General features: G+C 44.1%; 2 protein-coding genes across 4 annotated transcripts in view; one reads left to right on the top strand and one right to left on the bottom strand.

Moving 5' to 3' along the window:
* The window catches only part of IL1RAPL1 (interleukin 1 receptor accessory protein like 1), a 1454732-nt gene that overhangs the window by 615837 nt on the left and 826892 nt on the right, over positions 1–12003 (bottom strand). The gene's annotated exons all lie outside the window — the stretch shown is intronic.
* LOC147340010 (uncharacterized) lies at positions 2907–10257 on the top strand. Its single transcript, XM_086387984.1, has one exon. The coding sequence runs from the start codon at positions 3314–3316 to the stop codon at positions 8099–8101; it is 4788 nt and encodes a 1595-aa protein (XP_086244110.1). The 5' UTR covers positions 2907–3313; the 3' UTR covers positions 8102–10257.

Here is a 12003-nt window from a genome sequence, read left to right as displayed (position 1 = left end):
TGTGCCTGTGTGTGTCCTCTATATCTACCTATGACTTACCTCTTTCCCTTCACCAATAAAAATCTTTCAGTGGGAGTGTTAACTACTCTCCTCACTTTCTCAACCCAGGCTCATCTCTTTTCCTACCATCGTCTGATTTTTCTCACCACTATTTCTCAGAAAATACTGTTAGTAGGATTATCAGTAACCTGACTTTCAACTGTTATCTGGCTGGAGCATATTACAATTTAATTTTATTTATGTCCATTTATCTTGAGTTTTTATTATTTTCCTGGTTTTCCTTTTGTATCTTGGTTCATTCTCTCATTTTCCCTTAAATACAGAATTTCCCTGGGCTTTTGTCCTTGTTATTCATTTCCTCTTGAGTACTATCATGTTGTTGAGTGATATTCAGGATGAAATATTGCTGCCCCACTGATGGATCACAGTTATGTGTTAGTGGTATACAAAGTAATAGGGTAAATGCTGCACTTTTTTTAAAAAATTGAAAAGTCAATTTTTAATAAGTACATTCCAATGGTGAAAAAATCCCCACTGATGAGCCCCAGACACCCTGAAGCCAATCCTCAGGGCAAATCCTGTTACTAGGTTCTTTGTTATCCACAGGAATTGGACCAATTAACACCCTCAACAACAATGTTTGAGAGTGCCAGTTTTCTCATACCATTAACTAACATGGTAAGCTATGAATTGCTTTCATCTCTGGTAATCTAATAGGTTAAAACATGGTCTTTTATTTATTTTTGTCTTAACTTGCAATTTTATTAATTGTGAGGTTGAATATTCTTCATATACTTAAATAGCATTTGTATCCCTTATTTTGTGAACTGTCATCTTGATTTTTTTTTTTCTACTGGATTAATGGTCTTATTTTTATCAATTTGTAGGAGACTTCTGAGGTCAAACTCTGAGATGGGAAATACTGAGATATGATTTGAGACCAGGTATATTAGAGTGCTGGTTACTGGGAAATCAGAAGAAAGGAGTACAGAAAAAGTATAGCACCAGAGGTGGTCATCCCTTCTTAGGAAGAGTGAGGTACCTTTAAGAGGAAACATGTCCTTCAAAGACTGAGGGGAAAAAAGGAACTGACTGAAGATAAAGGACTCTAATGAATGAATGAAGACTGTGACTAAGAATCAGAAGAAATCAGACATAAAAAATGTACAATTTGTTGAAAAATACCACCACAACAACCAACGTTAATAATAATAAAATCAATATGTCATAATGACAGGAAAAAAAAGGTGACCTTAAAATATGAAATCAAAATAAGCCATGCAATCCCCTAACCTACCCACTTCAAAGTATCTTCTAGTGCTGGTTCAGGAGGAACAAAAAAAAGTAAACAATGAGAATTAATTCAGCAGATAAAACCACTGCAGAACACATATGCAAACATACACATTCACATTTGCACAAAACTGAGGAAAATTTTAACTTGACACTCCAACAGGAATCGTATATTTAAATAAGCATTGCAGAATTGAAATCATAAACTTTTTTTTAAACTTTAAAGACAAAAGAACAACATGAATTATGAAACAGGAGCTAATCAAACTTAGTAGAAACAGAATAAATAAAGATTGAATTACAAAGTACCTATGACAGGCAGAATTTCTAAAATGGCCAGTGAAAGATGGTCTACTTGAATTCTCAGAACATGTGAAAATAATGAGTTAACACTCCTGGGATTATAGTATATTATATGGCACTATGACTTAAAATAGAGAGTATTACCCTGGATTATACACATGGGCCCTTAAAAGCATAGAATTTTCTCCAGATGGTGGTAGAAGAGGAAGTCAAAGGTGCATGAAGCATAAAAAGGATTCAACATGTCATCACTGGCTTGAGGATGGAGGAAGGCACTTGCAAAGAATGTGATCAACTTTTAGGAGCTGGGAGTGGCCCCTGACAGAAATCAGAAAAAAAAAAAAAAAAGGAATTTAATCATAATCCTATAACCACAAAAATCTGAATGTGGCCAACTACTTGAATGAGCTTACAGGTAAGTGGTTTCCTCCCCATATCCTCCAGTTAAGAGCCTAGCACAGAAAAATTTGATTTTGGACTTATAAGACCCTAAACTGAGACTGCTCTGTGTTCTGACTTGCAGAACTATGAGGAAACAAACAAACAAAACAGGGGTGTTCATGGCATGAACCACCAAGTTCATGGCAATTTGTCATGGCAGCAATATGGAGTTCCCTAGGGAGAAGAGGTATAACCACAATTAACAAAGGGTCATCAAGGATACCCTAAAAGATCTAAAGGATAGAAAAGAAATAAGGAAATAAAACAAAAAGTTTTAGAAAGAACAAGATAGAAAAGGCAGGAAGAGATTATCCAGTGTACTTATAACTGAAATCCTTAAAGGGGAAAAAAGCAAATCAAAGAAACAGAAGAAAGATTCTAAGAAAATAATTCTAGATAAGTTTGCTGAAATAAAAGCTATGACTTTACACATTAAAAAAGGAATAACACTGCCTCAGTTCCTTAAAAAAAAAAAAAAAAAAGTTTTTTTGCTATCACCTTAAAAAGCCAACTAGTCTATTCTAAAGGAGATCAGTCCTGAGTGTTCATGGAAGGACTGATGCTAAAGCTAAAACTCCAATACTTTGGCCACCTCATGCGCAGAGTTGACTCACTGGAAAAGACTCTGATGCTGGGAGGGATTGGGGACAGGAGGAGAAGGGGACGACAGAGGATGTGATGGCTGGATGGCATCACCGACTCGATGGACATGAGTTTGAGTAAACTCCAGGAGTTGGTGATGGACACGGAAGCCTGGCGTGCTGCGATTCAAGGGGTCGCAAAGAGTCGGACACGACTGAGCGACTGAACTGAACTGAAAAGCCGCACGGACTGGATACTGAAGTCTGGCCCAACTCGCCATTCGGAAGTACAGGGAGGAGAACCGGAAGTGCAGTTCAATAGCCAGCCCACTGCTGCCACGGAGGCGGGCCGAATGCAGAGGCTGTTGAGGAGCACGTCGGCGCCGGAAGTCCCTGTGTCCCTGACATCAACGACTTCCGGCTGCGCCTGAGGAGATGACGGAAAGGTGAGGCCAGGCCTAGCACAAAGGCCATAACCCCTATAGATAGAAATATTTTCAGAAACTCACAAGAATTTTGTGTAACACTTCCGTGGAGGCAAGTTTCTTGGCGTACTAAAGTTAGGCTGGTGGTCCCACTGTGAAGTTCGGGAGGGGTGGTTTTCAGATCTACACATTGATATTAAAGACGATTTTTACCCTGTTTGTCAGGACACTTCCATTTTCTCTTCCTTTCGGCCCCCCTCTTGTACTACAATGGAACAATCTCTAGAAAGAGCTTTGGATCTTGCAGAGTCTGTCATTGAAAGTGCCCAACAAAGACCTCCGAAAAGGAAAAACTCGAGTGGGGAGATGTCTCTCCATGAAAAACTTTATGACATTTATGTAGAAGAAAGTGAAAAAGAGCCTGAGGTTGCGGAGGAATTAAGAAGCAACGTGAACCTATTAGAGAAGCTCCTTAGGAGAGAATCGTTGCCCTGTTTGGTGGTTAACCTGTACCCAGGAAAGCAGGGCTATTCGCTGATGCTCAAGGGGGAAAATGAATCATTTACAGAGAGCATTCAACTGCCTTATGAAGAAGGGGAATTGCTCGAATACTTAGATGCTCAAGAATTACCTCCTGTTCTGATGAATCTCCTAGAGAAGTCTCTGGTTAACGTTTTTCACGAGGGGTGTGTCATAGCGGAAATACGGAACTACAGGCAGTTCAGTGAAGGGGAGCCTCCGAGTTACCAAAGCAGACATATTCTCTTACGTCCCACCATGCAGACGTTAGCCTGCGATGTAGAGGCCATAGCCAGCGATCACCAGAACTGGACTCAGGAGGACAAACTTTTGCTTGAGAGCCAACTGATCTTAGCTACAGCTGAACCACTGTGTTTAGACCCTTTTGTATCAGTAGCTTGCACTGAAAACAGACTGCTCTATAACAAACAAAAACTGAACACTCGTCCCATGAAAAGGAATTTGAAGAGATTTTCTACAGCCTCTCTGAATCGGCAGCAGGATTTTCCTCCCAGCGCACTTCCTCCTGAGCTAACAGCCCTGCCTTCTTTAGCAAAAAGTCAAGAAAGTAAAACAGATAAGCAGTATGACCTCAAAACTTTGAAAGCAGGCAAGTGTGTAGATACGTGGAAACAGAGACCCTGTGATTTGGCTGTGCCTTCTGAAGTGGATGTGGAAAAACATACTAAGTCTTTCAAATATGATGACTTACAACCAACAGTCTGGCCAACTTATGAAGTAGGAGAAGATTCTATATTTGGATATGAAGACAGCAGTCATTCCCCGGCAACAAAGCAGATGCTCATGCATCCACTTAATGACCCACTTATCTCTGGAAAAAGCATGCCCCATAAAAAAAAAAGAAAAGTCATATATGAGAGACAGATGTCTCCCTACCATTCCTTCACAGATGACCATCCCTGTAATTTCCTGTCTGGGCCAGAGACTGATGATGTGAGGATGGTCAGTCCATCTGAGGAATCATCCCAGAAGAGCACCCAATATCCAGTGCAGATGTCATACAGCTCTGGTTACTTGGCTGATGTCTGGCCACCTTCTCCAGGGAAAGAACTAGAACAGCCTACGACTGGGTCGGTTCAGTCTTCTGGTGACTCAGCTGATCTTAGGCAACCTCCTCCAGGGAAAGAACTAGAACAGCCTAAGATTGGGTCAGTTCAGTCTTCTGATGACTCAGCTAGTTTCAGGCAGCCTTTTCCAGGGAAAGAACCAGAACAGCCTAAGAACGGGTCGGTTCAGTCTTCAGTGTTGGGCAAGGGAGCCAAACATCCACCTTCACCCATCAGACTTCCCTTGAACCCAGGAAAGAGCTCCTGGGGTGACAGTTTCACTTCTCAGCAGGCAAGCAGCTCTCATAAATTTCCATCTCCTGCCTCTGCTCCTAAGCTACCAAGTCTTTCCCAGGAATCTTCTATGGAGGTGAGTCAAGTTAGCTCATTTCCTGCCATGGCCCTGTCCACTGTGGGCTCATCACAAAGGACTGAAGCGTCAGCCACATCCTCTGGTCTGAATATCACCAAAGAGGTGCAGCCTGGTGGAGGAGGCCTGGCCTTAGGGAGCAGCTCTAAGCCAGTGCAGGACTCTACTACAGCTCCTGCAGGAATCACGGTAGGCCCCTTTCCTAGAGGGATCAAGCTTAGCCTCCTGCCCACAGGTATCAGTCTTGGTCCCCTGGCCACAGGGATGAAGCTTGACCACCAACCAACAGGGGTCAAGCCTGGCCCCCTGCCCATAGGGATCCAGCCTGACTCCCAGCCCACAGGGATGAAGCCTGGCCCCCTGCCCACAGGGATGAAGCCTGGCCCCCTGCCCACAGGGATGGAGCCTGGCCCCCTGCCCACAGGGATGAAGCCTGAACTCCTGCCTAGAGGGATTAAGCTTGACTACCAAACAACAGGGATCAAGTCTGGCCCTCAGCCCATAGGGATCAAGCCTGGCCCCCAGCCCATAAGGATCAAGCCTGGTCTCCAGCCCATAAGGATCAAGACTGGCCTCCAGCCCAGAAGGATCAAGCCTGGACCCCTGCCCACAGGGATCAAGCTGGATCCCCTGCCCATAGGCAACAAGTCCAGACTCTTGCCCACAGGTATCAATCTTGGTCCCCTGCCCACAGGGATGAAGCTTGACCACCAACCAACAGGGGTCAAGACTGGCCCCCAGCCCATAGAGGTCAGGCCTGGCCCCCAACCCACAGGGATGAAGCCTGGCCCCCAGCCCATAGAGATCAAGCCTGGCCCCCTGCCCACAGGGATGAAGCTTGATTACCAACCAACAGGGATCAAGCTTGGCCCCCAGCCCATAGGGATCAAGCCTGGCCCCCTGCCCACAGGGATGAAGCTTGATTACCAAACAACAGGGATCAAGTCTGGCCTCCAGCCCATAGGGATCAAGCCTGATCCCCAGCCCATAGGGCTCAAGCCTGGCCCCCTGACCATAGGGATCAAGCCTGGAACCCTGCCCACAGGGATGAAGCTTGACTACCAAACCACAGCGATCAAGTCTGGCCTCCAGCCCATACGGATCAGGCCTGGCCCCCAGCCTGTAGGGATCAAGCCTGGCCCCCAGCCTATAGAGATCAAGCCTGGAACCCTGCCCACAGGGATGAAGCTTGACTACCAACCAACAGGGATCAGGCCTGGCCCCCAGCCCATAGGGATCAAGCCTGGCCCCCTGCCCACAGGGATGAAGCTTGATTACCAAACAACAGGGATCAAGTCTGGCCTCCAGCCCATACGGATCAGGCCTAGCCCCCAGCCTGAAGGGATCAAGCCTGGACCCCTGACCATAGGGATCAAGCCTGGAACCCTGCCCACAGGGATGAAGCCCGACCACCAACCAACAGAGATCGGGCCTGGCACCCAGCCCATAGGGATCAAGCCTGGCACTGGGCCCATAGGGATCAAGCCTGGTCCCCGGCCCATAGGGATCAAGCCTGGCCCGCAGCCCATAGGGATCAGGCCTGGCCCGAAGCCCATAGGGATCAGGCCTGGCCCACAGCCCATAGGGATCAGGCCTGGCCCCCAGCCCATACGGATCAAGCCTGGAACTCTGCCCACAGGGATGAAGCCTGACCACGAACCAACAGAGATTGGGCCTGGCACCCAGCCCATAAGGATCAAGCCTGGCCCCCAGCCCATAGGGATCAAGCCTGGAACCCTGCCTACAGGGATGAAGCCTGACCACCAACCAACGAAGATCAGGCCTGGCCCCCAGCCCATAGGGATCAAGCCTGGCCCCCAGCCCATAGGGATCAAGCCTGGCCCCCTGCCCATAGGGATCAGGCCTGGAACCCTGCCCACAGGGATGAAGCCTGACCACCAACCAACAGAGATCAGGCCTGGCCCCCAGCTCAGAGAGATCAAGCCTCGCCCCCTGCCCATAGGGATCAAGCCTGGCCCCCTGCCCACAGGGACCAAGCTTGAACACCAACCAGCAGGGATCAAGCCTTGCCTCCAGCCCATAGGAATCAAGCCCAGCCCTCTGCCGATGGAGATCAAGCCTGGCCACCTCCCCACAGGAATCAAGCTCGACCCCCTGACCACAGGGATCAAGCTTGGCCCCTTGACCACAGGGATCAAGTCCAGGCTCCTGCCCAGGGAGATCAAGCCCAAGCTCCTGCCCATGGGGATCAAGCCTGTGCTTCTGTCTACAGGGATCCAGCCGAACACCCTGCTCACAGGGATCTTGCCCAGCCCCCTGCCTACAGGGATCTCACCTGGCCCCTTGCCTGCAGGGATCAAGCCAGACACTCTGCCCACAGGGATCAGCCCCAGGGTCCTATCCCCAGGGATCCAGCCAGACACCCTGCCCACAGGAATCCAGCCAGACACCCTGCCCACAGGGATCCAGCCGGACAGCCAGCCCACAGGGATCACACCCGGCCTCCTGCCAACAAGGATCAAGCCAGATAGCCAGCCCACAGGGATCAAGCTCGGCCCCCTGCCTGCAGGAGCTCAGCCACCAAATGTGCAGACTACCGCACTACCAGTTTCTTCTCAAGGAGGTGTTCAACTTGTTAAAAATACTCCCAGTCTCATGCCGTTCACTCTACTCCAGCTTTCACCAGGCTCACTCATTTTGAACCCCCAGCAGGCCCAGGAGCAGCTGCAGCAGCCGACACAGCAGTGGCTCTACCAGCTGATGCCACAGCCACAACTTCAACAGCCCACAACTTCACATCCTCCACAGTCAGTGCCACAGGATCCTGTAGAAGGTTCAGGCAGTCAAATGGCCTTATCTGCTCAGCAAGCCATGGTTCTGCAGCCCCAGGCAGTTGTGTTGTCTCAGGTGGGCTCTGCCCAGAGAGGCCCCCGGCCAAGCCTCCCTCAGCACAGAGTTCAGCTCGCCTCCACCTTGCAGCTGCACCCACAGCCTCGGCCAGTACAGTTCAGAATCTTGCAGCACCCAGTGGCTGTGGCAACAGTAGTGGCCCCAGCAGCTCAGCCACAGCCACCTGGTGAGCAGACAGCAAGCCAGTCAAAAGGTCAAACGGAGAGCACACCAACCCCTCCAAAGTCCTGACTTGCATTACTTCAGAATCTTTTTAAGAACAACACAAGACATATTTATTATTACATACTGCTTACATTTTCAAATTGTCGATATAAATACAAAGATTTTAGTCCTGTCTTAAAAAACCGTGGTGTTTTTACTCTAAGTAGATGCACCACATGGTGAATTCTTTCTCTGTCTGATCAAACTGGATGCATTAGGCATTTGTACTTCATTCTTCAGTAATTGAAGGACGATTTGGATATATGACCCAATATCATTTGCCAGACAATATTCTTCAAATGCATTATTCATGTGGTGCTTATTATTTTGCAAACACTTCATAATATACAAATGCACCTGCTATCTGCCATTCATCTTGCTCCTCTATTCTGTCTCAATTATTTTGTCCCTATCAGATAAGATAATGATCACAAGAGAGAAAGGGTAAAAGTTTCTTGACTTATAAGGGATGGGTGAATAAAAAATGGTAAGTTTAGATGAGCTGTTGAAGGAAATGACAACGGGGTAAGAATGAATAATTTTAATATGAAGATATCTCTTAATACACATGCTAGCTAATTAAAAAAAAAAATCTCTATAGCTCCTAAACAATATATTTTAGGATACCAATGTAAGAAATTAAATGACTAGTTCAAACGTCCTCCCTCCAAAAAACTTGAGTAAATGCATTCATGTGGAAAATACTTTTAAAATATCTTATATGTGAATGTAAAGATTTATATCACTCAAAAATGTCATCTTCCTGATTTTCTGGAATTGAAGTTTGCTGGAAAAGAATGAAATATTTGAAAATATCAGAAAAAATATTTTGTAAATAGTTACTTTTGTTGAAAGACTTAATTTTATTGTAATGATATTTGCTATTTGAAGCATTCCCTTAGATGACTGGTAACCATCTTTCATTTAACATGTCCAAATATGGTGACATTCATCTTTTTGTTGATGGTATTATAGTCTTTACTATTTGGTGTTAGAATAATTCACCAAGTAACTGAATTAATCACCAAGTAATTTTAAATAATTTAAAAAATACAAAATCTATCTGCATACCCTTCTCATCTCAAACTCCTTCTACTCTAACTCTGAAGGATTCCTAGAGAAATTCTCAGGATTCCTTCTTAATAGCTGAACAATCACCCACCCTCATTAAGTCCTGGGACTAGCAAATGAATTAATGATAAAATATTTTCATCTGTGACATTTCTGACCATGTCACACTCTTTTGCTTAATATACTTCCTCTATCTGCTTATTCTGTAGAATCAAATTCAGACTATATTGTTTGGCTATACAAGATCTTTTTTTAACCTGGATTTGTCCTGTATCTCTTCCCCATCTCTCACCACTTCTCCATTCACATCTGTGGTTTTGGCAGTACTTAACTACTGGTGCTTCCAGTGTGCCATATTAATTGTTTCAAACATAGATTTTATGATTTTTGCATTTATATTTATAGAATATTAGTGTTTTTACTTAAATGGTTAAAATTTTACTATTTATATAATTATAAACATATTCTCTAACTCTGTGTTTAATGTCACAAGTGTCTTTAAAACATTAAAAGAATACTAAATGAGTATTATTTCTATTTAAAAGTAATTTAACTTTAAGCAGAGGTTAATATAATGATGAGAAATAAGAAAATTAAATACAGCTCTTGTTTGTTTCTTCACTTTGAACCAAAAAATTCCTGAATTCACAGTTCAGTCCTAGGTCATTCTGACATACATAACATAAAAGTTTCTTTTTATAAAATTCCAAGGCTACTAAGGAGCAAGAAGACGACTAATCAGTAAGATACTCCTTTTTATTTCAAACCACCTCATTTATTAGAGGTTTTAAATTCCAGGCATATACCAATGTATGCAAATAAGATAATGTTCTCCTGTCTTTGTTTCCATGTTTTTGTCATGTGATAACAGTCTGATGGAGTGTTATTAGATTGGAATGCTATGTTTGGGATGATAGAACTTAGATATGGTGGGAAAAATGGGGAGTGGTTTAGTGAGTAGACTTTCAGTTTTGCAAGATGAAAATGTTATAGAAATTGTGTGAATATACCTAATATTGCTGAACTGTATTCTTAAAAATGATTAAGATGGCAAATGTAATGTTTTGTGTGCTTTTTTTTGCCATGAATAAAAATTTAAAGCAACAACAATACAACAGTTGTGGCATATAAAATGCTTCATTTTCAGGGGCTTTAGGGGAACCTCGTGGCTTCCCCAGTGGCTCAGGTGGTAAAGAATCTGCCTGCAATGCAGGAAACCCAGGTTCAATCCATGGGTTGGGAAGATACCCTGGAGAAGGGAATCACAACCCACTCCAGTATTCTTGCCTGGAGAATCCCATGGACAGAGGAGTCCGGTAGTCCACGGCATTGCAAAGAGTCAGACACAACTGAACAACTAATACTAACCCTTAGATATTCCATAAGTAAATTATCCAGAATGATTGAAATGGAGGAGTTATTCTCACAAAATCAGAGGATATGTTTTAGATGATATAACAAGATAGGCTATCTGGCAAATGTGAAATCACTCTGATGAGGAATGGGGGCCACCTGGAAGTGGTACTAATTCTCCAATGCAAATGAATGAGATCGGCATTATTGTTGATTTATCAAATGCTGTGACATCATTTTCTGATGCTGTGGACACAGCCAACAAATGGTAGTTGCTTATCTAAGCCCCAAACCAAACATCGCTACAGGAGACCCTATAAATTGCAAATTAAGTTGTCTAACACATGCCCCACTCCACATAGCCTGCTTCAGTGTAGATGGATGAGGACTTTAATGACTGATGGTTCCCTTATACAAAGAGGGAGCTGGCCAGAGAACACACACTGTTTCAGAGCGAAAGAGAGCCTGTGGGTACAGCTGCAGGCACCAGTGGAAACCAGCAGTGCCCAACCCTTCACCTAAAATGCTTCACAGCTGTAACTATGATGGGGATGTCATACTTCGCATTCATTCATTTACAAATATTTACTGACCACCTACAACCAGATAGACCAAAAGCCCTAAGCTGCTGCTGCTGCTGCTGCTGCTAAGTTGCTTCAGTCGTGTCTGACTCTGTGTGACCCCGTAGATGGCAGCCCACCAGGCTCCCCCGTCCCTGGGGTTCTTCAGGCGAGAACACTGGAGTGGGTTGCCATTTCCTTCTCCAATGCATGAAAGTGAAAGTGAAGTCGCTCAGTCGTGTCCGACTTTTGGCGACCCCATGGACTGTGGCCTACCAGGCTCATCCGTCCATGGGATTTTCCAGGCAAGAGTACTGGAGTGAGATGCCATTGCCTTCTCTGAAAATCCCTAAAGACAGCCATAAATGAGACAATCTCTTTCAAATGCTTACAGTCTAGTACATTAAGAACAAATAAATAAACTAGAGAAAACTCAAGCTTAGCTTTCAAATTGTATTGATCAAGCACAATTCATGCATTAACTTTCTAATTTTTGATATTATATTTCAAGACTCTATGGCATTCAGTGATAATTTTAAGAAACGCTGCAAATTAGGTTTTAAACTGGAAATAGCAAAAGACATCCAGACGTAGTGTTGACATAATATCACTTTTTTATCACTTGCCCTCATTTCAGCTTAATAAGTTCTCTTGGCTCTCATCTTTCAATGTTTAATCCAAAGCAATTAAACTGATATGCAAATACCATTTCCATTGCTTTAAGAGTGACACTTAGCACAATTTCATTATAACAGGCAACTGGAATGTTTTTTAGAATGATCAGCTCATTTTTATTTTTATTTTTTAAATGTGCTTTTCTTGCAAGGTATGCTTGTAAACGTCCATACACACAAATTTTACTTGATAAACATGTAGATATTTGTCTTGTATCCTGAGTACACAGTCCATACTATGTGATATTTCTATTTAAAAGTCTGCTATTCT

Source organism: Bos grunniens, chromosome X (genome assembly GCF_055505025.1).
Source record: "Bos grunniens cultivar Pamir isolate PY7600 chromosome X, Bosgru_T2T1.0, whole genome shotgun sequence".
Lineage (NCBI taxonomy): Eukaryota > Metazoa > Chordata > Mammalia > Artiodactyla > Bovidae > Bos > Bos grunniens.
This window is presented reverse-complemented; position numbering and strand designations above follow the sequence as displayed.

Coding starts and splice junctions, on each gene's coding strand:
- LOC147340010 (XM_086387984.1), top strand. CDS start 3,314: ATGGAACAATCTCTAGAAAGAGCTTTGGATCTTGCAGAGTCTGTCATT.